This window comes from Pieris napi, chromosome 2 (assembly GCF_905475465.1).
Source record: "Pieris napi chromosome 2, ilPieNapi1.2, whole genome shotgun sequence".
NCBI classification, from domain to species: domain Eukaryota; kingdom Metazoa; phylum Arthropoda; class Insecta; order Lepidoptera; family Pieridae; genus Pieris; species Pieris napi.
In genome coordinates this window covers 7,210,184-7,235,958 of record NC_062235.1, presented here as the reverse complement: position 1 = coordinate 7,235,958, position 25,775 = coordinate 7,210,184, and the positions used below count along the sequence as shown (strand labels likewise).

Sequence of the window (25,775 nt, the reverse complement as noted above, 5' to 3'; positions counted from 1 at the left end):
TGGATGGAGAAATACTGTTATTTTTGAGGTTTCTAATGTGATGTCGTAAATCGTAAATAATTAAATTTTTTCCGCTTACATTGAGAACCCTACGAGATTTATCAAAATAATGTACTAAGTATTGTACACATTGAAAATGTCTACAGAAAACTCCGCGATGGTATATGTCTATTAGGGATATCCCACAATAATTATTTTTTGTCATTTACTTTTTACGACAAATAATGGCTAATTTTCGAAGCGATTTTAACCAATACAGTGTTAATCCATATCCAATTAAATACCTTAAATACATTGTTGATTAAATATAGATCTATATGGCCCTTTACAGCATGTGATTTAAATGAATATTTTCGAAGATATTACAAATTTAAAAATTGCGGGACGTAGCGTGTCGGAGGCCGCGGCTCTCCCTATACTCTATAGCACTTTGAATTTAGTATCAACATTCAGCATTGCATCCGTGCGAAGCCGGGGCGGGTCGCTAGTCTTCTATAAATTCAAATTAAAATTAAAATTGTTTTAATCTCGATGGAGCAATTATTATAGTCAGTGTTGAAGAAATATCAGATTCAGATTTGATCCTTTACCTTGCCTTAATACCGGCTATTTGTCATTTGAAATTTCGTATTGTGTTTGATAGTATGAATCAGCTGGCGTTGGAGCGGTCGCGGGGGAGGTTATAAAGGCCTCGTTAGCTATGTGAATGGTGTTCGTACTTCGTACTCAGTAATCGCGGATACTTTGCCGTTTGACAACGTCGAATTGTATGACAAGCGCGTCTTATCACGATAATCGTATGCCAACAGGTTTTCGCATAGTTATAAGTTCTAACAGTGACCGTGACATAATTTACATACATGTACATCATCGTTATACCGTTTATTTGTTTATGTGAAATTTGAATGCTGCTATGAGTTTTGGTGCTATTTCATATCCTTGACAGCTATCAGGTTTACCTTTCTATTGTGTATTATTATTGAAATTATTATTCCTGCTATACTTATCTTTGCTCTAGTAATTTTCAAGCGTTAAAAATTAAAATTTGAGTATTTGACAAGATTCATTTTGTAGACCAATTCCTTTGTCTCTATAAAAACAAATTTTAATAGAAAATTTAAATAGGTTAAAATTCTATGCGAGTTCAATACAATTTGACTATATGGGAGTGTATTATGTAGCCACAAAATTTTGTATTATCTTGATAAAGCTGATTATTAATTTCGCGATAAGCTCTTTAAACACTATACGGCTCATAGATGATAGAATGTCTGGCGAAATTATATTGATTCGTTTCTCATCGCTCCCCCAGACTGCGTCCTGCCCTCGTCCTCACAAATTAAATTATTCATCCGTAGCGTTTCAATGACCAACACTTTATAAACTATATAATCATATAATTTTTAACAGAATCATAATTTTTGTAATATTTGAACTAAAGTCTTTTGTCTCGTCCAACCAAACTTTGTTCTTGCAGTTTAAACTCATTCACACATTTGATCTATGAGATTTCACAGGAATCATTATTCTCTTAACCTTGTTGCTGTCAAGGATATTCAGTCAAATACTTCCTGTATTTGAATTCAGAGTAACACAAATACAGTTTGAATTATACTGCAACAGTTGATTTTTACTTCTTTGTTTACTAATATCGAACACAAGGTTATTTAAGAACGAAAGTGCAAGTGAGTTAAAAATAAATTGTAATGCCATGAGGTATCAAGAAGTGATGGCAAATGGAACGTCAGATATTCCCGGTATGAGTAATGGCTCTTCTTACGGAAAAGGAGATAGATATACTGCGGCTCCTAACGAGTGAGTTTTACAATGTTTCCTATAAGTAAGAATCTTAAAGTTTTAGTAAATTTTACCCCAATTCTTCATCTATCTTAGCAATTTTGTCACCGACAAGCGGATGCTTAGATTTGATATTTCGTGGTATTCTTTTATACTGTCTCGTTATCTTTGTTTAAAAAATTCTTTCAACGTCAACATCCGAAATGCTTTGCGTGTGATATTGAGCATAATATAAACACGATTCAGCAACTAATTCACTGGATGAAATAACTATTTCGAGATCACTGGAAATTCTGGAAATAAATATCATCTGCATTTTATTGGCATTGAATCTAATAATATTTGGCAAAAAGGTCATCGTGGCACAAATTTGTGTTTAGCTGTCGGTAGTGTCTTAGTCTATCCCATTATTAATCGGCCCAACGCACCTAGTGACGACAATGCAATTTATATCGGTGCTATCACCTGTCCTGCACAGCAAAATTGTTGACATTGGAAATAAATGTTATTTCAAGAATAACTTTGCATCTGTTAAAGTACCCAGTAATTTATCTGTGTTCTTAAATAGAACGAAAACAACACGTTTCGTAAGTCACATCTAGGCTTTAGTCGGTGAGAGTGTAGAAATCTGTTACAATATTCAAATTATGAATAGTTGTTACGCCTACCGCTTTGAATATATTATCGAGAGTTTGAATAAATTTCCGTCATAGATTTCTATTGCATAATATCTCTTATCTTTACCATTCTAATGAGGTCTGATGTAATATTTATGGAATATTTTAATGTTAGTTTCCTGTTTGCCCAAAGCAAAACTTGGTAAACAGTGTTTCTTTGCCCGAAATATACATCATTAATGGTTGTAATTACTTTTAACTCGTGTTAAATTAGCTAAATATAACTGTCATATTTTACCTGGATGTATGAATAAGAAAATTATATTGTTTTTTGTATTTATTGATATGCGGAAGTTATTTTATCAATAAGAAAGAATATTTTTAGGAAAACTAACTAAACTATATAAAACACAGTGGGCCGTTGCGTCATGTGTCGACTGTAAATAGGAATAATATGAATTCACTTTCCGCGAGCGTGTTAGTCTTTTTGTCCTACGTTTTCACATTATACCTACATGAATATGGTAATTGTATTTGAAACAGTTAAATGCTAATACAAATATTTGTTGCAGGATCTTTGTGAACAGATCTCTTCATTTAGAAAATGTAAAGTTTTATGGCTTTGATATGGATTATACTCTGGCTGGTGAGTGATTTATTTATAAAAACAAGTACTGAGTCATTGTCGCAGTGTTTGTTTTGTTATATATCAGTAGTAATTGTTTTATTACAGAGTATAAATCGCCGCAGTATGAGACATTAGGATTCAATCTTACCAAAGAAAGGCTAGTACATAAGGGATATCCGCAAGAAATTTTGGAATTTGAATATGACCCCTCGTTTCCTGTTAGGTAAGTTAGTGGTTTTTCATAGATTACAATTTATCTTTGTGTCTTACGGTGTACATACGATTTACGATGTTTTAATTAAGAATCGCCAACTTCGACAGTGCCACAAAGAGTTGGCTATGCACAATTTTTTCGAGAAACGATTTAAATATGAACTTAGCTAGTTTATTTTAAGTGTAAAAATGCTGTTATCGACGAGTGATCTACTCGAAATAGTGAATGATGTCATACTACTGTAAAATATTTGACGCATAGGTTTAATATTACGCTACGAATTTGGTCACTCGATACATAAATAATATTCTGAAATATTACTTTTATTGATATGCATCCTGAGCCTTAAACGAGATACAATTTTGCGTCTCTATTGAAAAGACATACATTTCGCCTTCGCTGTTAAAAATTTTCTAATTTCGATTTTTATTACTATGCAACATCTGTTTTCTAATCGATCTCTCGTTGTCCCTCGAGTAAGGCCTCTAGAAATACTTTCCGTTCAATTGTCCAGCCTTTCACCACATTTCCCTTGCTTTTTCTTTGACCCAAGGGATGCAATAAGTCAAGAATTCTGTCAACTGTCCCTATTGACACTTTCATGTATGCTAATATTTTTTTATTTCTTAAATTTAGTTTACGTTCTTGTTCAATTTGACTCACTTAAAAAATGAGATTTCGTGATTGTAATTTTATATGTTTTTCAGAGGTTTGTGGTTCGATACCTTGTATGGAAATTTGTTAAAAGTCGACGCGTACGGTAATATTCTTGTATGCGTGCACGGATTTGAATTTTTGAAACAGTAAGTAATTGTTTATATATTTTATTGAAATCTCTTTTCACAATAGATTATACATGGCAGAGCTAATATTATTTAATTATTTATTTATTAAAAATCCAACAAAATTGGTCTAGGCTTTAAAACAAATAAAAGACTCTTTGAAGTTATTTTAATATTTTTGTTTTCAGTTCACAAGTATACGAATTGTACCCAAATAAGTTCTTAACGTTGGACGAGTCTAGAGTGTATGTGTTAAACACGTTATTCAATTTGCCGGAAACATATTTGATTGCTTGTCTGATTGACTTCTTCACAAACTCACCTCAGTACGCAAGGTATTTAGGTATTTTTATTTACTTTTTGTGATGTGTATTAAACTTAACCTAATCTTAACGGAGGATCTTCGAACAGTCTAAGCACTGACTGACTCGAAGGCTCCAGTCGAGGATTGAGATACTGGGATAGCTCAATTCTGGGAATGATGTCAAGGTCAAAGATCTGTTTTGAATATTTATTTATTTATTTATCCGACTTAGTGTCTGTTTCACAATGTACGGAGAAGTTCTACATAAGTTCCAAATTATCTATTTATTACTTATTGGTAGGATAAACTCTATTGTTACGTTTCTCGACTGTCAGATAGCGCTATTCGTCACATAAAGTCCATCTTAAGTTATGAGTCCGATGAAGTGTCAAATAGCACAATTTATCTTCCAATTACTTTATGTGTTGCATAGCTATTTGGTACTTTATCCATACATTGTGAAACGGACCCTTACAAAGCTATCTTTATCATTGGACGTGTATTTGTAGAGATTTAAGAAAATGTTATAATATTTTTTTTTAGTTAAATGCATAAACACTAAAGCAGTTCGTCGACAGTCGTAAATGTTTCCATTAATTTTAGGGAAAAAACTGGAGTAAGATGCGAAGATTTAGCTATGTCATTCAAATCGATATTCCAAGATGTCAGAAATGCGGTAGACTATGTTCACATTCATGGGGACTTGAAGAAGAATACCATAGAAAATCTAGATCTGTATTTGAAGAAAGACAAGAGGCTCCCAACTTTCCTTTCAAGGATAAGAGATAGCGGTGCGAAGTTATTCATTCTCACGAACAGTGACTACAATTTTACAGACAAAATCATGAACTATTTGTTCGATTTCCCTCATGGCGCTAAGGTGAGTAAATTTTAATTAAACTGCAAGTTTTGGTATGAAGTATACTATATATCGTATTCCTATGACTATGTATAACCAAAAAATTAATCAATAGTTCTACTACAATACACAGAGACAAGGTAAACACACACACACACACAGGTTTAGTTAAACTTCCCAGCACGTAAGATGCAATCTTTAGATGCGCAAAAGACTTTGTCTAATAAATCTATACTTCGCGATTTTCCCCTCCCTCACAAAGTCTTGTAAAATAACACTTCGATACAAACAAAGGCGAACAAAAATAATATCTAAATAATATATTTTTTTGTTGGTGACTATTGAAATATTTGAATTTGAGCTATATTTTATCTTCAGATTACGTGTCAATAATAATATTTTGACTGATATAAAGTTATTTTCGCTGTGTTTCACATACCTTATAGTGACGAATTATTATTTATAATTAAATTTGTTATTAAGTTTGTAATTATTGATTAATAATTACAAACGGCATTGGTAATTTTATCTTTTAATCATCATCTTAAAACTCTGGGCACTATAGGTTTTCGATGATGATTAGATACATTGAACAAAAAAAAACACAAATTTTAAAAACTCATTTTCCTCCAAATTGTTATTACTTATCTGAAAATTAATTAGTCATAAACTCGTATATTCTAGTAATTCCAGACGTAGTTTAATAATACATTTCATTGTGCTATTTAAGTCGATTTAAAGTAAATTATGAAACGTCAAGGATATCGGATAATAAGGACAAAGTACTTAACTATTTTGCGTTGTAACATAATTACATAACTTTAATTACAATGCAATAGAATCGTCTGCGGTTTGAAAACAAACATCTCTAAGAAATATCTGCGGTAAATATCTAATAACACACGGCTCCAAGGCAAAAAAATGTTAATAGCAAGTTGTTTGTGTGGACAATTGTCTATACCTGTGAAGCATTGCTTTTTAAGTAGTGGTACACTCGTCTTGGAGCCTAAAGTCTAGATGAACTAGTATTTTTGTCAAGAGGCGATGTACAGAAATACAAGTGTTACAATAATAATGGTTGAAATTCGTTTGAACAAGTGCGCATTATAAATGGGAAAAGAAAATTGATATTCAACCGTAAACTTAAAATTTACGTGACATTTTATCAATTCTAATTATATCACGTTCTTTATAAAGTATAATTATTAATTAAGTATCAAATAATCAGTAAATATTATGAAGAGTTTGCGAAGTAGCGTTGTCAAATATCATTATTATTTTCTATACAATTATTCGACATAGTTTCATATTATGTCTTACGACCCTGACATACCATAATTTTTTGCACACAAGTGATATATGTATGTAACGTATACTTGATTTATTTGTCTTGTGTTTGTTACGACCTTGGCATACCAAATTTTTTGTTATACCATTTTATGTAGGTATATGTTTTCAGTTACCAATTGCCGTAATTATTAATTGCTCTAGAAAGAGTCATATAAGAAATAAAAAAATTAGTTTTGTATTTATCAATTTTTTCCTATTTCGATATCATTCTATACACATTCTCACAATCATCATTGCCGGGTAAAGAGTAATATCTAAAAATTCATCTTTATTAGAAAATTCATTAAAATATTTTCCAATGTTACATGTTTCGGTGTTAATACATTGAATTAAACATTTTATAATATAATTTAATACACTGATTTATATCAAGTTTTAAACACAAAGCGATAAATATATTAATGAAAAATAATAAAATGACCAATAATAATATATCAGTTGGAGAAAATACCTAGCGAATACAATAGTTATAACAGTAGAAAGTTGAATACTAATGATATGACGTTCTGATAATAAATTTATCGTTACTTTATTTTGACAAAATTAACAACAATATACCTACTCTACATCCGGCGATAATAATATCTCTTTAAAGCCACCAGTTTCAAAGGAAATAATTTCTAAAAACAAAAGACGTCTTCAAGACCAATGATATGATATACCCTATATAAAAAAATATTTCACAGCCCGGCGATCCTCACAGGAATTGGAAGACCTACTTTGACTGGATCGTGGTAGATGCGAAGAAGCCCCTATTCTTCGGCGAGGGCACAACTCTTCGGCAAGTGGACACTCGTACCGGGGCACTCAAAATGGGTCACCATGTTGGACCTCTGCATGAGGGTCTTGTGTATTCTGGAGGTAATTTCCTTACCAGTTGTTTAGGTGAATTGAATTAGAACTTTTGCTTGATATAAGGCCTAATTTCACCTTGAAAATATACATATTTTATTGATATGAGCTGTATTTATAGAATATTATTGACAGTAATGTTTGCATTAGGCAAACTTTTTTTACATGCGTAATAGTTTGAAAGATTAAATTACCTTAACTGTAGTATATCGCGTATTTGCGTATTTCCTTATAAGACATTTCATAATATAATTTTTGGAAGAGTATAAGCTTTTTCAAAGACAATTCATGCAATTTTTATACGCTTAATCTTTTAATAGGGAATTTTAGTTTTGGACAGCTAAACTTTAGTAAATACGTTTCCATATTTCTGTCCCTGCGCAGTAAATAATATTATCTCGTTCTTAATTGAATCAACAATTTTTATTTCCTGTTTATCATATTATTATCGATTATTTGAAGACAGATTTGATTGTTTGCTTGTATGCATCAAAAATTCAAAACTTATTTGAAAGATTTATTTCGCAATTAGAACCGTACGCTATTTTTTTAAACTAAGGTTTCTGTACGAAATTACGATGTAACCCAACTTGTGAAAAATACCAAAAGTATGTAATATATGTACATACGATGATTTATAGAAGACATCAATATCTACATAAAGTCCTAGATACCATGTCTCACAAAAAATATTATTTTTGCATTTCAAAGTCTATTTACCGAAGAAAACATTAGGCTATAGAACATCCTGCTACGACCGAATTAATGCTAGTTGAACCACAGAGCATATCCAGTTAAATTTAATTGTCGTCTCTGAGTAGTGGATTATGAGCCTGACACATTGAACTTAGCACAAGATTCCTTATAAGTATATTTCATCAGATTATACGTAGCTCAACAGAGTAGTCAATACCCATTTGGGTTATAAAACTTGTATTATTTAGGTCAGTATTTTAACGTCTTATAATATCTAGTGTGAATATTACGTGGCCTGTGGGTTGATTTGTGTTATAAGCAACTAGCGAGCACAAACGACCTTATATAGTAGCCGCAAATAGTAATGTTTTGTCTTGTCAAATAAAAATAAATGTTTAGTTGGATTTGCTTAATACAAAGCTTATATATTATGTATAGGTTACATAAAAAATCAAAATTGTGAATCTGCGCCGGTATCCTTTATATATAGACCAGTGCAGATAGCCTTCAAAATAAATAAAAAGTGAAAAAAATTACAGTAGGATGAAACCCATTAGAAAGGCAGGGGAATATGATCAAAATGAAAGGAAAAATAAATTACGGTCGATCTGAGGTCGGGAAGGGGTAGGGGGGGGAGTTTTAAGGGAAAAAAACGGTTTACCTCGATTTCCGGCAAAACTAAAAGTCCTATCGAAGAAAGTTAAATGGCAAAGTTGTAGGTAATAAAAAGATCTAAAACTTTTGTATTTACACATTTTTCACATAACCTCAAAATTGGTGTGAAAAATTCAAAAAACCAAGTTTTTGGTTTTTTATTTTTATCTTTTACAAAAATTTATTTTTTTAAACGAAATTTGGTGAAAACTTACCTTATTATGTCCCAAATATACTGTAATTTATTTGATTAAAAATATTTATTTGTTCGCGTTATTTTGAATTAATATCGAAAAAACACCCTAATTTTCAATCGAAAATTCTGACGTCAAAATTTCAGCTTTTTTCAAAGGGTTGGTGTGCTTTCAGTTCGTTGAAATCTCTACTTTCCTATGGTAAAAAAATATATATATATTACCATAGTAAATCTTCTCAGAAAACGCAAAAAATCGTATGCAGTAACGCCCAGACCTGTCATCCCCTTCCTTACTTCTCTATGAAATACGAAAATTTTAGCCCATCTAAAGGCTAAACTTTTTTTTTAGGTCACTCAGGTATATATAAGTTATCTTAAAATAGTAATAAATAGGCATCTGATTATAATTTAAAGAAGATTCATAGAGAAGTAGGGAAGGGTATGACGGGTCTGGGCGTTACTGCATACGATGTTTTGCATTTTCTGAGAAGATTTTCTATGGTAATATATATATATTTTTTTACCATAGGAAAGTAGAGATTTCAACGAACTGAAAACACACCAACCCTTTGAAAAAAGCTGAAATTTTGACGTCAGAATTTTCGATTGAAAATTAGGGTGTTTTTTCGATATTAATTCAAAATAAGGCGAACAAATAAATATTTTTAATCAAATAAATTACAGTATATTTGGGACATAATAAGGTAAGTTTTCACCAAATTTCGTTTAAAAAAATAAATTTTTGTAAAAGATAAAAATAAAAAACCAAAAACTTGGTTTTTTAAATTTTTCACACCAATTTTGAGGTTATGTGAAAAATGTGTAAATACAAAAGTTTTAGATCTTTTTATTACCTACAACTTTGCCATTTAACTTTCTTCGATAGGACTTTTAGTTTTGCCGGAAATCGAGGTAAACCGTTTTTTACCCTTAAAACTCCCCCCCCTACCCCTTCCCGACCTCAGATCGACCGTAATTTATTTTTCCTTTCATTTTGATCATATTCCCCTGCTTTTCTAATGGGTTTCATCCTACTGTAATTTTTTTTGGTTTCAAAAATTATCGGCACTGGTCTAATATGTTAACGTAAAATTGTAAACACCGAATAATAATACGTTAAATTGTAAGCAGTTCGTTGAGGTTCACAATCTTTCGACGGTTTATAATCTCGCGAGATAGATTACAATCTAACGGTGTTTACAATTTTACGGTGACATATATATAGCCCGACCTTTGTTCCCTATATCTACGTATATATAGTTATTTCGATTTCTCACACGTGTCACTTTGCGACCGCTTTCGCTACTCAATGTTACCGTATCAGTGATGAATTATACAGTACTAACGTAGGACAAATTTTAAGAAAATAGAAATTGCATATTTGTATAGCTAAAAAATTAAAAGAATTTGTATTTATTATCCTTATCGAAGTGAAAATCAATGATAATACGTTATCATCTGACATTAACCTAAGAATCCGTGTTGCTATTTAGTGATAATATTCAGAAATTAAAAATCATCTGCATGATTCCTTTTGAAAAACGAAAGATGACTCCCGCCGCGTAAAAACAATAATAGTTTCAATTTGGTACAAGAACAGGTTAATTGCTTATTATCGTTAATAGATAATAAATGAAACCTACGTGGAAAAGCGATCTATTGGTATTTCAAACAATTTGGTTATCGAACGAAATTCCAGATTCTAATTCTAGTTCCTAAAGGCGAAAGTTGCACTACATATCGTGTCATCGACTGATAAATAATCTGTTTACAAATTTCAGCTTGTCAATTCTGTTTATTAAATTATTTATAAACACTAAAGTTTTATTTCAATCTGTCGTTACGAATGCAGGACACATAAAATTTTATTTTTATCTATGTTTGTGTTTAAATCTGTGTCTTAATAGAGCGTTGAATAAGTTTATTATTTGCCTTGGTTACTGCGTCATAAATAATCTTATCTTATTGGTTACTATGGAATATTATCACATGTTTAAGTCGTCATCAATTGTGATAATTAATTTTTGATGAAAATAACGTCGTAACCATCTGTTATTTAAATCCACGTTATAATTGGGCCGCTGGAATCCTAGACATTATACTTTGTGACAGTGATCTGTTATCACTAGTGACTTTGGTATAAAAATGGTTACGTGATCAGGCGTAAGGTAACGCCAATCCTTTATAGTTTTATCACTTAATACTGTTGCTGACGAGATGAAAAAGAGACTAAACTGCAAACTAGTAACGAACTAGACTGAATGTGATCTTCATTTGTTTTAATACTGTTCGTTATGTTAAACACGTTGAAGTAATATTTAGATCATGTTTTTGTCTTACTAATAAAGTAACTACTTTCGTGAACACTCATCACAGTGCGCTTAATTCGAAGGTCATTCCGAGTAAACAGTTCATTGTTTTGAGAAAAGATATTCAAACTGAGAATGTGTGTATCGCGTTCCATTCGAGTACCACGCACATACGTTACGCTTTTATTAGAATTATAGATAATAAATGAAGTTTATCTTGTAATATCAGGCTTATTTATAATAAATCAGTAATATGGGTCAGAATAAACGTGTTTACCGATTGCTAATTTTAAACCACTGTTTCTCCAAGTTGGTTATCTTTTTTGTTTGTGCGCAGTTCGGAAATAACAGCGTAACCATTGTAACAAACATGGCATTATCTTTAACGCTCATTAATTAGACCGTATATAACGACGAAAAGACTGCGTTTTTTTCTGACATTAAAGGTTCGTTAAATGGAAAGAATTGTTATTTAACTATTAGATATAGTAGCAACCAATGTCGAGCTATTTAGATGTTTTAAGGAGTTTGAACGAGCGACGTCATGTTGTTTTGTAATCGGAACGTGTACATATACATATTCTCGAATTCCATATTTTTTTATTTATATTTTACTCACACATATTGCACATGTAAGAATTTAAGAATACAAAACCGTTTACGACGACATCGTTTAGAACAACATACCGGTTATACTGACCAAAACCAAAGGTCCCGGCTGAATTCTATTGTATTAAATAATTAATAACAACGACATCGGCTGTTACGACTATCGGTTTTTACGACCAAATATGAGTAGTCCCTTCGATGTCGCTATAACAGATTTTGACTGTAATTATTATATTTCTACTAAGCGATCTCTCTCGGTCAACCCTTTTTTTATATCTGAGGCGGAAATGCATTTGCGTATCCCCTGCCCCCGAAAGTAGCACGGGTATGTAGGACTTGATCTACACCAGAATCTGTTATATTCAGAGACTTGGTGAGCAAAAACTCACCCACCCCGGGTACACAACCTACAAGGCCGCGTTAAACAGGTTCCGGGGTGGGTCACCCATTCTAATGCAGAATCAACGGCTTAACTGCACTCAAAACCAAGAGGTAGCATGGGTAGATCTTCTCCTATTTACTCCTGGTCTTATAACCCTAGGATTCGTCATAGAGCGCCTCTTGTACCACAAAATCAATGTTGGCTCCCAAGCAACCCTATAAGAGACTAGAAATGTGAAGAAGTTGTTTAAAACATAAAATATATGATCATAATGTAAATTTAATATTTTTCATATGGCAAAGAAATACTTGAAAAGTGTGCGTTTGCCCTTGAACTTCATATCGGTGTTGAAATTATAATGCCGACACTTAATGAGCGTTAAACACGCAAATAAGTACACGCACACACAGAGTGGCAGTTATAATTATTAATTAGAAAAGCGCGCTAAGTTAAAAATTCGTTCAAGCAATTTATTAGTACTAATCGGGTAAGTGCGGCAACGTCGCATCATATTCTAAGTACCAAAACCGCTATGAATTTTCATAGATATTTAGAGTCAAGCGAACCCTGTTAAAATCGCTAAAGGGTCTTGTAGCTAAGTTTTAGGTTCTATTCCCGGTCGATGCCCAAATTAAAATGCCTTGAGCAATATGAGGGCCCTTGGAGTGGCTTTACTGACTAAAGTAGTGTAAACATACAGTGAACATTTAAACGAACACGAATTTTACTAAAAAGTTTAAGATCAAAATAAAATCTACTAGAACTGATTTATATTTTTTGCCGTTTTATGCAATATTTGGTATGAATACTTATTTCTTAATCCACAGGATCCTGTGACGTATTCACGGAACTGATTAGCGCCAAGGGAAAAGACGTATTGTACATCGGTGACCACATATTCGGAGACATCTTGAAGTCCAAGAAGATTGGTGGATGGCGTACATTCCTCATAGTTCCAGAGTTAGTCCAAGAGCTTCATGTTTGGACAGACAAGTGCCAATTGTTTGCTCAACTCCAAAATTTGGATATACAACTCGGAGATATGTACAAGTGAGTTATTTTGGAGACATTACATACAATTTTCCTGACTTGGTTTAGGTTTTTCTAACTAAAAGTGTAATAACAAAGTTTTTGTCACGTAAACCTTATGTTATTATTATTACATGGTGTAATGGTTGCAGCTCCTTTCAAACGTTGTGTACAAAAAAAATGGCGATTAAAAAGAGTGGCGGAGAGTTTATTGCCAGTTCTTCTTTTCCGTTCTACGCCCTTGATTTGAGAACTGGCAGTAAATGTAAAATTAGAAGCATTATTATGTATTTCTTTTCTGACGAGTCATAAGTGTACATTATGTTACCTATATGATTAAATGATTTTTTACTTTTACTTTTACTTATCTGTTAAAGTAATTTTTATACACTATCTTATTATTAACGACATATTTGTATACTTCGTTGAATTTTAATTCTTTATTCAATAAAATATAATTTCTTTACAGAGATCTCGATTCGAGTACAAAAGAGAAGCCAGATATATCAAAATTGCGTGCGGCCATTCGTGACGTCACACACAAGATGGATCTTGCTTATGGTATGCTCGGGTCGCTCTTCCGCTCCGGGTCTAGACAGACTTTCTTCTCGTCACAGGTATGAGAAAATTAAACAAAATCCCTTATTTATAATGTTTTTACCTTCTACCTACCTAGGTAGGTACAGTATATTTGAGGCTTCGGACGTTGTATTTAGGTGTAAATAATATTGAAATTCAAAGATACATTATTGCTACGCACAATTTAATAAGTAATAGTTTACCAAAAATTAAACATGTTAGAATGATTATCGAAATTGACAAAATAAATTAAGAATTGTATATCAATTAATAAAAAACTTATAAACTTTTTTGTCAATTCAAAATCTCCTCTATCATTTTTTTTCTTCAGTCTATGCCCATGGGAAACAAATCAGTTATTAATGTCGTCTGAAATAACATTGTCAATTGTCAAAAAAAATAAAATTCAAATTCTTTTTTTAATTTAGGTAAATAAATGTACACTTATGAACGTCAATGAAGAAGTATATATTAAATGCTTTTAATTTTACATTTACTGCCAGTTCTCAAATCAAAGGAGTAGAACGGACGAGAAGAACTGGCAATAAACTCTCTGCCACTCTTAATTACCCGTCCTATATTACTGTTCCAGGTGGTGAGGTACGCAGACCTGTATGCAGCATCATTCCTTAACCTGATGTACTATCCCTTCTGCTACATGTTCCGTGCCCCGGCTATGCTCATGCCCCACGAGTCTACAGTCGCACACGAACAACGATTCACCGTTGATACGCCCACTATTGACAGGTATGTTATTATTAATTAATTAAAACTAAAAAAAGGGTGCGTGTACTTATGAACGCGCGTAAGAAGTTATACTTCTTTGGCATCATTAAATATAGTTTTTGATTGAATGCAAATAATTAATTACAATTAATTAATAATTAAAAATTAATAAATAATCAAAGAGTGGAAAAGGAGTCATTATAGTCAATAAAGTTCAGTTTACATTTGAAAAATTAAATAAATAAATATTTATTATTATTCTCTTACATTAAGTGTAACATAAATTCTATTATTATTCGAATGTTGTTTTTAAATTATGTCCAATGCCGTAGCATCTTTCGTGGGCAACTTCATTCTGTTAATTTTGTGTCACGGTCACGCGCAATGTAAAATTTCACTCTCATCAATTTTTCATAACGCGCCTAAAGAAGTATAACTTAAAAAAATACAAAAATTAAGTAGTATTTAACCCTGAGTTCGTAGCACTATACGTAGAATTGTATTCAAATTCATTTATTCATATAGGTAACGCACTTACGAACATCAATAAAGAAAGACATATTAAATGCTTCTAATTTTACATTTACCATAACAAATTATATTTTTGTATGGAAAAGTAATTCGACTTTTGGTTCCTTAAGAAATGAGCAAGCCCTCTGGCATTGCGAGTGTCCATGGGCGGTAGCATTTCTTAACATCAGGTGAGCCTCCTGCCTGTTTGCCCCCTGTTCTATATAAAAATGCGTTTTGTGAACTTTATTTGCACTAAACGAAAGCATGCACAGTTATCGAACGAATAGGCTATTTGACAGTATGAAAAATAAAGTGTTATTGAGTAATCCATATAAAACATGGCTTTATTAAAAAAAAAGTTATGGGTTTATTAAAAAAAAAAGTATTATTAATAATATTTTATCATACTTAAGTCACATGACACAAAGCGGTCACAGATTAGTCGAATTTGTTGAATTTGAATTAGTTGAATTAGACGTAACATGCTTGTAAATATTTCTACGTCTATCCAATGGAGTTATGGAGTTTAATTTCGTCAGAGGTTGAGTTTGTTGTGATGTCATAAGGAATGGTGCGACGCCATCTTGTCTAAAGAAGCGTTTTGGCGGGTTCCTGAAAAAAACTATAATCATGCATTGATATCTCATCCTGTCTCAAAAAATAACCAAGGAAATGAAAAGAAATGTCTTACTCAAAGCGTTTTTATTATTCTGTATTTGTCACTATTATTATAATGGTTATACCATTGGGATATTTTTAGGTTGATATCACAAACAATTGATTTAATAAATAAATACGCGGCTCTTATCTGTCGCCGCATCCACTTCACTCGTTAAGTTCGATCTCAATGTTAGATAAAGTAGAGGATAAAACTGTAACAAACTATTGACCTGACACCCAGAGAGCTAAACTTGGCCTTCTACTTAATAATTATATTAAAACTATATAGATCAATGATCGTGGTGATTAGAATTGTTTTTTATTACATAATATTGAAAAAACTTAGCTTTTTACTTACACATATACTGTACATTTCATATATTAAGTTAGGAAAGAGAATTGCTTGAGTTGGTCTTGGTTATATTTTCGCCTTGGGTATTTTTATATAAACGCCAGCGATCACTTTTGTACGCTCAACGTCAAATAGGTTCTTTATAAGCATTGGTCAACAGTAGTTGCAATTAATGAAAAAATTACTTATTATGTGTCACTGCAACAAGTGTTTAAAAGTACATTAACTATTATTCTTATTATTATTAAAAAAAATATTTTTTTATTGAATGTTACTAAAATAAATACACACGAGATATTACAAAAATACCTCATTCAAAATAATATAAATTATGAATTGTATGAATGTAAATTCGTTAATATTTATCCACAGATCGAGACAGGCATACGCCCAACGCGCTCTCAGCGCTACTTGCGTGGCCGAGATTTCCTCTGATGAAGCTGCTGGATCACAGGATACGGACAGCAAGGTATAAGATAATTAATTAATAGTAGAATATTAACTTGTGGGACTACATCGTGTATTTATTGAATTATATATTACTATACCGCCATTGATACATAACATATATAGAGGCCTAGACCTATATAGGTTGTAGAACCTTTTTAGGTCAAGGCCTCAGATTTCTGTATCTGTTCTTTGACCATTTCTAATAGGCGAGTAGGTTCAACCTTCCGTGTCTAACACACACCGTCGACTTTTGGGTGTAAGGCATGCCCGGTTTCTTCACGATGTTTTCCTGTTAGGCGATCAAGTATTACGTCACGCAATTTTTCGGAGATTCTTGACCCCCACGACATCAGGCCCTTGGTGGTCTGTATCTTACTCCATATAAATATGTTTTATATTTTTTCTAGAACTCAACAGTACCCCATGTCCGTCCAGAGACGCCCCGGCAACTGACACACACACACGACGAAGATTGTTCTGACGATGAAGATGTTTCTAAGGGGTCACACAAATAAAACAAGGTATTTTTAAACTGGGTTATTATTCAATTAACCTTTTGTGTATTATGCTGATTAGTCTTTCACTGATTTAATTATCAAAAATACTTAACAGTTAAAATTTAAAATAAAGTTAAAAGAAAGAAGTTTAAAGGTCACTTTTAGACTTACGCCTATATCATACGCGTAAAAATAGGACATGAGATTAACATAACGTACTCCTATCTATCTATGAATAGATATCCTAGATTCTATGTGTACTTTATTTATTGTGTTGCTTAATTATAAACCTTAAACTTAAGTTTGTATTTTTCGCATGGTTACGATGTTTTTATTTAACATGGTAGTCTGCGATAGGAAGGACTTGGCTTAGTGTCAATTCATTTATTCACGAAAATTATACTATTTTTTTCATAATAAGTGTATAGATTTACTGTCGAACTATAATGACGTAACGGTGTTGCCAACAAATAAATAAATAAAAGCGGTACTACTATCTTGAGTCCAAATTAGACAACAATGTCTGTGAATAAAGCTTTATTTGCACTGTATTTTTATTCGTAAATAAAGTATTAACAATATTAAGTCTTATTCTAATGATATAATATCATATACAAGCTCCTAATCCGCTTGCAAAGTGGCAAGGGCTTCCCACACTCTTCGCCATTCGATTTCAATGCGCACCACGCGCCGCCATAAATTATCTTTAATATTCCATCATGTTCGCCCTTCCACGCTTTTCGTAACGATTAAAGGTAAGCCGTGGAAATCACTACAAGAGAAACCTATTTATTTAATTCATGTGTATTGTTGTAGGTACAATAGTCGACCGACGCAGAGACACTGGCCTGGTTTACGTTATGAATATAATTGTTTCCCTTTAAACCTTTATGTTTAATGTATAAAAATTTAAATATTAACAATTTTAGACATCTAATTTGTGGAGTCCTAAAGGATCATTTTTAGTGACAAAATGTTTATTATTATAACCAATACGACGTATTCACCAATTTACACTGGACCGTAATTAGGCCCCTTATTGCCCGATTTTAGTCGCTGGATGGGTGTTCGATAGCGCTTAATCAAGCACTTTAATAGTAATAAACGTTTTCTCAAACTGAGCTTTGTTATCATAGGAATAGTTTTAAGCGCTAGATTGGCGCAAATAAGGGTCATGTTTAAAGCGCTTCGAGCGTCCCCATTGCTATCAAGAGTCGACATTTGCAAGGTTCCCAATTCCCTCGCTATACCGGATATTTGTGGCTGATCAAGATTAAAAGGAAATTGTGGCAGCATTTTTTGGCTTTTAACAATTAGTTATAGTATGTTTTGTTGGACAATGGCTTATTCATTCTACTTTTCTAACAATTAAGTTTACGAACAACAAGTTTTTTTAAAGTTGAAAATTTACCAGTAAAGCACAAGTTTGAAATTTAAAAAAAGCGTTTCTAGTGGAATTTATAAGTCATTGTATGTTGTGTTTTGTAAGATTTATGTTAATAATAAATTTTATTTTTTGTTGTGTAATATTCACAATTGGTATAATTGTTAAGGTAAGTTCGAATGTCAATTTATTACAATATTAAAATATATATAATTATACAGTTATCAGTCCTTATAGTCACATACTACATAAAAAATTAAATCTAAATTCAGCGACTTGATGTTGTTTCTCTCTATATATTACCTTGTAAAAGACAGAGACAGCTACGTCATTGCTCTTTGAGTTCTTACGGCTTTGAAAAGGGACTTCTTCAATTACTGTACGCACATGAATAATCTCTGATAATAATTATTGTTATTAGGTAGAGTTAAATGTAGCTATAGGTGACACTAAGTGTAAAGTGGAGTCTAAATTAAAAAGAAAAACTATTTTTACATCCTAATTTAAATATTTCCAATGAATGTCCTTTCAAATTTTTGCGGGTGTCAAGCGAACCTCAAATAAACGATGTAATTGAAAAATAAATCCGAAGTTAATAGTCAACATATGTTTTAAATCAAAGAGGTGACTATAATGGCAATATATTTTCCATGTGTAACGTAATGCTTGCGATCTCTAGTTTATTAATAGAAAAGACTAAGGGAGGCGAGTGTCAAACCCAATACAACTTAATCTTTGTTTTATTTCTGAATCTATATATATAAATCTCTAGGAAAAAGGAGCTTTTTCAACTATTGGTATTTAATTCGAAGATAAAAAATGCTTTTGTTTCCATAGAGTTATTTTGTTCTAGCCAGTCTAGACTCCACTTAAAATTGACTGAGCTGCACATATTAATTGTTATTTGTGATTAGATACGTATTGTCCCTAACTATTGATTACAAGTATGTGATTATTACTAGTGATTTTAATATATTTTTAAATTACCAGAGTAAAATTGAACACAATAAATAGAATGAATCATACATTGTGTATTTTATTTATAACCTTCATATAATATTATAACAGCAATTCTTCCAAGTAGTCTTCGAACTCTTCTTCGCGAGATTTTTCTTCTGTTTCTTGAACACCTATAAAAATATTAAGCATTAAGGATGACGACGAAGATGTTCACAAAGTGACAATACATTTTTAGTTTTCATTCCTAAATCCGATCAAATGCTATTAATGTTTCTATATAAATATTAAACTTGGCTAAGTTTTATGTTTAGGCATACAATTTTTATGTGTCAAATGGACGGTGTTTCTACTGTAATCCTAATAGGTTTTGTCTATAGTATGAAACGCGGAAAGGTTTTTGTCGCAGGGGAAATTCATCAGGAATAGGGTTTTTATTCCGATGTGGGCTGGACAACCGTGTCTCAGTTCGGACCCTCGATAATACGCGTATGGTATTACGTTTTGAGGTAAGCAAAAGCTACACTGAATGCAGCGGGCCACTAAGTCAAACTAGTTATCTAAAATCCATATTCTAATGTTACAGCCTCGTCTTGAGCACTGTAAATATGCCTCTTCATACAGAAAAAATGGTTTGACAGATTGTAAAACTAAGTTTAAGTTTGATTGACGTTCTAGAATATGTGCCTAAGAGGCGGCGCCGCACTTCTTAAACTTCTACTTGGCCACATCGAATCTTAAAATTAATATCTTTGATCATGACCTTTCTTCCACAAAGAGTTTCCGTCATCGTTCACCGCTGGGACTGATGTCGATGGCTCCTCAGATATGTCTTCAGTTTCAATTTGGGGTACATCATCTTCTTCAACTGATTCTTTACCACGTTTCTTCTTTTTATGACTCTTCTTTAACCTTTTAATCTCCCGCTTTTTAGATCGGTAGTTTATTTTTTCGGAGCATTCTGGACAAAGACCTGGAACATTTTCATTTAAGATAATATTTAATTTTTAAAGTGACGTAAGTACATAATATTATAACATGTGTCAGATAATGCTATCGGATTATGACATAGAAATCCGTAAATATACTAAGGGCCATCAGCTTGAGCTTTGTTAAAACGATCCCGTTGACATGCTGATGAGTGTAGATTCCTAAATGGAATCGCATTTTTTCGTACCATGGCCTATTAACTGAAACATATTAGAATCGCAAGACCCAACTAAATAACGATAATTTGGTTTGGGGTCTCTACGTATGTTCTGAAATTTAACTGTCAAACTTGCTTGTACATGATTATAAAATTATGAAACAATAAATTTAATCTCAAAATTATTTTATATAATCAATCAATTACATACAATAAGCTTTTATGTCTTAAGTATAGATAATTATTTAAATGACATAAGTAACATAGCGAGGCTTTTTAAACGTCAAACTTTATTTAGCTTTAAACTATTAACAACTAATTATTCTAGCTAACAAATTGCGCTCGCTACCTTATAAAATACAATTCTAAGATAGATTGGTGTTAATTACATGAAACAATTACGAATACTTATATACCTAATAAGTACCTAGAATGTGGAACAATAATGTATTAGGAAATACTCACGAACTTTAACAAGTGCGTTCTTCTTTTCGTCGCCTTCCCGGTAAGCAAAATTAACTTCCCACGATTTTAGCCCTTGATCGCTGTTACACCCCTTAGAGCCGCAGTGGAATTGTCCCTTCCCAAGAACAACTTCTTTTTCGATACGCCACCTCAGTGCTACCTAAACGCAAACCGAAATCTTCGAAGAAAAATTCGACATCTTGTAACAACATATCTTTGGTTTACGCAAGTACCTACTACACATTTAAATAAAGCTTGCTAATTACATATAATGTAATAAATTTGTGTTTATATCCGTTGAGAGTTTTTTAATCAGAAGTTTTTATTGAGAAACATAAACGTAAAATAATATATAGCGCCTGTGTTGTAGTTTGACTATAAGTTCTCAACGGACTAGAGTTCGACTATTTACTTGGTGTACCTTCTTTTGTTATTATTTGATAAATATTTGTCTGTTACTGAACTCCTACAATCACATTTTTATGTACAATTTTATGCATAATAAGAAACGGTATAATGGGAGAGATGCAAAGCCTACTAGAAGAGTAGCGTTATAGATTACTGTTTTTATAAATAACATACTGTTAGCTAATTGAAGCATATCACCGAAGCTTTGTGATGCATCAAGTAGCGTGTTTCATGTTAGGGATAGAGAAAGTCAGTCTTGATAACGCCGCCCATTGTAGGTACTCCTATATTTAATTAATATTTGCAACTTTTTATTTAATAACATGATAACAAGTTAGTTAGCTAATGTGCATGCGTTTTCTTTATATTGTTTACAAAACATGTTGTTTTTATTTCAGCAGTTATTTTATAGTTGATGAGTGCGAAGATCATGCAAATAGGCAATTAGGCATTCACTTATCATCAAGTAAAATGTAAATAATATTATAATTATCTTTTGCTACCTAATTAAAAATATTGAACGACGAACAATAAATAAGAAATAAATCGACGAAAATATTTTTTTAACACAAAATGTGAAAATAATTAATTTTTAATTTTCCCGATCGTATTCTGTTTTTAGAAACAAACGCTCAGCTTGCTTAACCCACCCACTGCGTCTAACACGTTAACCTTAGGTTCAATTCCTGGCATCCGATAATTATTTTCTTCTAACTCTATAAAGAAAATTTATTTGTTTGTCCCATGTAGGCCATCTTCCAGGGTTACGTGTCTTAACTAACCTTACTATTAAATAATAATTGTGTGAGTGATAATATGTACTTTATTTTAAAGATAAACCTATTGTATAAATTTTATTTTTCTCTAAATAAGGTTAGGTAGGTACCGATTTAGACATCGGATAATAACTATCGAATGCCTCATTCCAAATCTCATGGGAGGCCTTTTATTAGTGATAATTTATTCGTTAATTTGTTAGGCAGCTTGCGCCTTGATATTCAATGTCGAATACAAGAAATGGTGAGCAGATGTGCGCTACTGTATCTGCGGGTTAATACCGTACGCGCTATATTTAGCCTACAGAAAGGCAGTACCGCTATTGTGCTCTCCCTGGCTTGTTACGCATTATACAAAGGAAGGTCTCTCGGGCAAAAAAAGGCCATTCAAATTCAGAGGGGCAGATCCCCATTTTATGTTAACAGTTAGGGGAAACTAAGTATCTCAACGTTTTTTCATCTCATATTGCCTCTCCGTTATTATTATTAGTTTAAATTAGACTATAAAACCTACAATTTTATGCTGTTAATGTCTGTTTATACGCATTGTTCATATAACAAAGGACTTACTTTATTCTCTTTATATCTGCTTAAATCACATATACAATACTCTTTAAAGAGTTTATCATAATATTTTTTAGCTAACTGCTTCTCCCATGTGTCAGCCACATCGTCCTCTTCCCAAAGAAACTTGTGATTTTCTCTTATAACATCAAGATCTGTTCTATCCTTAGATGTGTCACGTGTAAGACGTCCCGTAGAGCCCTTTGTATTTAAACAATACACATTAACCAAGTACTTATGCAATTCATATGGATTAAGATTACGTAACCTTGCCGACATCGCAACGACAACCTAGAACAAAGGGAAAATGTCTATTTTAATTTGGAAACAAAATAAAACATGACTTGCAACAAACAACTCTTTAATAAAATCAGTAATTATTACAATTTTCATAAAAATTATTTATATATTAAACGGATCTTATTCTAATTGTCATGATGAGTTTTATAACAAGGTGCAATTTATATAAATATCGCAGTAAGAAGGCATCAATAAATAGTGTTTTGTGCAGAAGTTAATATCTACTCTGAATATTATTGTCAGTCTTGTAGATTTTTGTGTTCTTTTTCCATTTGGCTCAACCTTAAAACTATGAACAAGTCATGCATATAAACCCCTAAAATTAAATGTATAATAAATAATATGTAATTATTGTCTACACCTAAATACAATATGTTGTCAATAAAATAGATATAAAGTTATTGGTATTAACAACCAAGTAACATTAAATGAAGTGGCACATAGAATGACTTAAATTTATATAACTTTGGTTTTTAGCCAATCTTTGGGATAACAACATTTTACTAAGTCAATACCTAATTGATGTCATTCTATACATGGAAAAATATAAAACTATAGTATCAGAAACATGAATAATTAAACAATTATTTGTGATGCAAATTTAAGTTCACTAATAAATAGCATTTTAAATATAAACTAATTTGAAACTAAATTTACAGTTTGAGACCATGTCAACAGGAAAAACTTCAAAGTGCCCTATTACCTAATTACAGTTAAAAAAGTGTAATTGACTTCCCCATTTGGCATAAATATATGATAATATTTATTTTATTAAACTTTTAATATCTAAAATATATTATGTATTTGGTATATTACTTAAAGTAAATATATAGAAATAGGCACATTAGTTAGTTATTGCTTTGGTTACAGCACAGTATATTAAGAATACAATGTAATATTATATCTTATCTAAATTTTGGCAATGTGTACACTTCACTAGCACAAAAATGCTTTAAAGTAAAGATATACAAAAATATATTGAGTTGTTAAAGCTTTCAAATAGAAGCAGGAACAATTTGTGACAAGTTTTATAGAAGGCCCCAAATGTATTAATATTTCTCCTATCTCTAATACAAACATTACAGCTTGGCTATCGGAATCTTTGGACATTTGACCTATATCCACATAAATATCACTTTATCATATCTAAAAAGGCAACATTGGGTCGAGATATGTGTGACATTTTACATTACAGCACCTGCAAAGGTTTTATAACTACTTACTAGGTTTACTGAACATGCAAAAATAACTAAATTTATAAATAAAACCTAACTCAAAAGCAAATACAGCAGCACACTATATGAGTAGAATCACTCGCAATAACACACCATAATGACTAATTATAATATGAACTAGAAAGAATTTTTTTCAATTTGGTATAAAACATAATATTCTATAAATATTAATTATGACTAAATTTTTGGCAATGGGAGAATCTAAGCTTCATTAGAAAAAGCATCATAAAATATGATGTAAACATAAGCACAGCTACAAATTTATTCCTCAAAGAATTGTATAGTTGATGCTCATTATTATCCATGTGTTTTCTCATGTTTTTTCATATTATCAGAACGAGTGAATGCTTTATCACAGACACCACAGTAATATGACTTTTGTTTTGTGTGAACAGTCATGTGTCGTGACAGTTCACTTTTGGTAACAAACTTCTTTTCGCAGACAGTGCATGCATGTTTGCGCACATTGAGGTGAAACTTCATGTGTATAGAGAGTGAACTTGACTGGGAGAATGCTTTATGACACAACTCACACACAAATGGGCGCTCTCCAGTATGCTTTCTCAAATGGTTCATGAATCCTGTTTTCGTATAGTCTTTCTGACACAAGTGACAAAAGCTTGATTTAGAATCCAGCATTCCTGGAAAATGACTGTTAATGTGCTTTCTGAGTTCCCAATAGCTAGGGAATTTTTCTGAACAAACATGACATGGATATTTTTTCTCTTCGGTGGGTTTAGCATTGCAATTATGCGATGACAACAACTGTTCACTGGAAAATATTTGGTTGCACTGGCTACAAGTATGACTAGCCTCAGAGTCTGTAGACAAGGTTACTTCTAAATAATTTTCAATGGACATGACATTCCCGTTTGAGCTGTCGGCGTCGTCGCTTTGATTGAGAATAGTTTGATCGATTTCGATATCTTTGGTATCCATTTTGGCTAGATAGTTTCTATAGTCTAATAAATCTTTTCCTGAATTGTTATTATCAGGTTCTACGAGATGTAGAATAGGTGACTCACTCTGCCCTCTCTCAGGTGAAGGTTTCTCGTTGTCCGAATGCTCGGGCTTTGACGATACATTATTGTCCGACTCCCAATCATTTTCGATAATTTCAACATCAGAATCCGAATCTTCTTCACCTAATCTTGAGTTAATTAAATGAAATTCAATGTCGTCGAATCGCAACACATTAGGCGGAAGTTTAACCCCGACAATAGCCTGAATCGCCTGCCATGAAAGTTCCTGGGGGTTGTTCTGCATATTAAATCGTACTATTCTAACCTACAAACGAGTATATTCGGATTACTACAATGAAATCTTACTTAGTTAAATTCTAATAAGGTACCCTGACATATTTACCTGTTACGTGCACGATTTTGAAAAATAATAAGCAGCTGACACCAACTTTCTACATCTAAAAATATTATGCTACACAGTTTACACTGCACTTAACTGCTTTGGCCTTTGATGCCATAAAA

The 25,775-nt window shown here is 32.1% G+C and overlaps 2 protein-coding genes across 7 annotated transcripts in view; one reads left to right on the top strand and one right to left on the bottom strand.

Moving 5' to 3' along the window:
• Nucleotides 1-19,464, top strand: part of LOC125062361 (cytosolic purine 5'-nucleotidase) — a 21,956-nt gene extending 2,492 nt beyond the window's left edge. For 2 of the 5 annotated variants that reach the window (XM_047668237.1, XM_047668234.1), the window contains 12 exons: nt 2,987-3,060; nt 3,148-3,265; nt 3,964-4,059; nt 4,227-4,373; nt 4,946-5,222; nt 7,238-7,412; nt 13,077-13,299; nt 13,748-13,895; nt 14,450-14,604; nt 16,481-16,577; nt 16,966-17,079; nt 17,872-19,464. In XM_047668237.1, coding sequence (XP_047524193.1) covers nt 2,987-3,060; nt 3,148-3,265; nt 3,964-4,059; nt 4,227-4,373; nt 4,946-5,222; nt 7,238-7,412; nt 13,077-13,299; nt 13,748-13,895; nt 14,450-14,604; nt 16,481-16,577; nt 16,966-17,073 — 1,618 coding nt within the window. In that variant the 3' untranslated portion in view covers nt 17,074-17,079; nt 17,872-19,464. Of the gene's footprint in view, nt 1-669; nt 798-1,517; nt 1,816-2,986; nt 3,061-3,147; nt 3,266-3,963; nt 4,060-4,226; nt 4,374-4,945; nt 5,223-7,237; nt 7,413-13,076; nt 13,300-13,747; nt 13,896-14,449; nt 14,605-16,480; nt 16,578-16,965; nt 17,080-17,871 lie in introns of those variants that run through there. The other 3 variants (XM_047668262.1, XM_047668251.1, XM_047668246.1) reach the window with 3 other exon arrangements.
• LOC125062384 (protein FRA10AC1 homolog) lies at nt 19,451-25,775 on the bottom strand. 2 transcript variants are annotated; one of them, XM_047668285.1, is made up of 5 exons: nt 25,657-25,775; nt 22,763-23,047; nt 21,009-21,168; nt 20,160-20,369; nt 19,451-19,569 (listed from the first exon to the last, which is right to left on the bottom strand). In XM_047668285.1, exons 2-5 carry the CDS (start codon nt 23,033-23,035, stop codon nt 19,499-19,501), a joined length of 714 nt encoding a protein of 237 aa, XP_047524241.1. In that variant the 5' UTR covers nt 23,036-23,047; nt 25,657-25,775; the 3' UTR covers nt 19,451-19,498. The 2 variants fall into 2 exon arrangements, with proteins under 2 accessions (XP_047524241.1, XP_047524231.1); XM_047668275.1 differs by lacking the exons at nt 19,451-19,569; nt 20,160-20,369; nt 21,009-21,168; nt 22,763-23,047 and adding an exon at nt 23,101-25,578.

Coding starts and splice junctions, on each gene's coding strand:
- LOC125062384 (XM_047668275.1), bottom strand. CDS start 25,557: ATGCAGAACAACCCCCAGGAACTTTCATGGCAGGCGATTCAGGCTATT.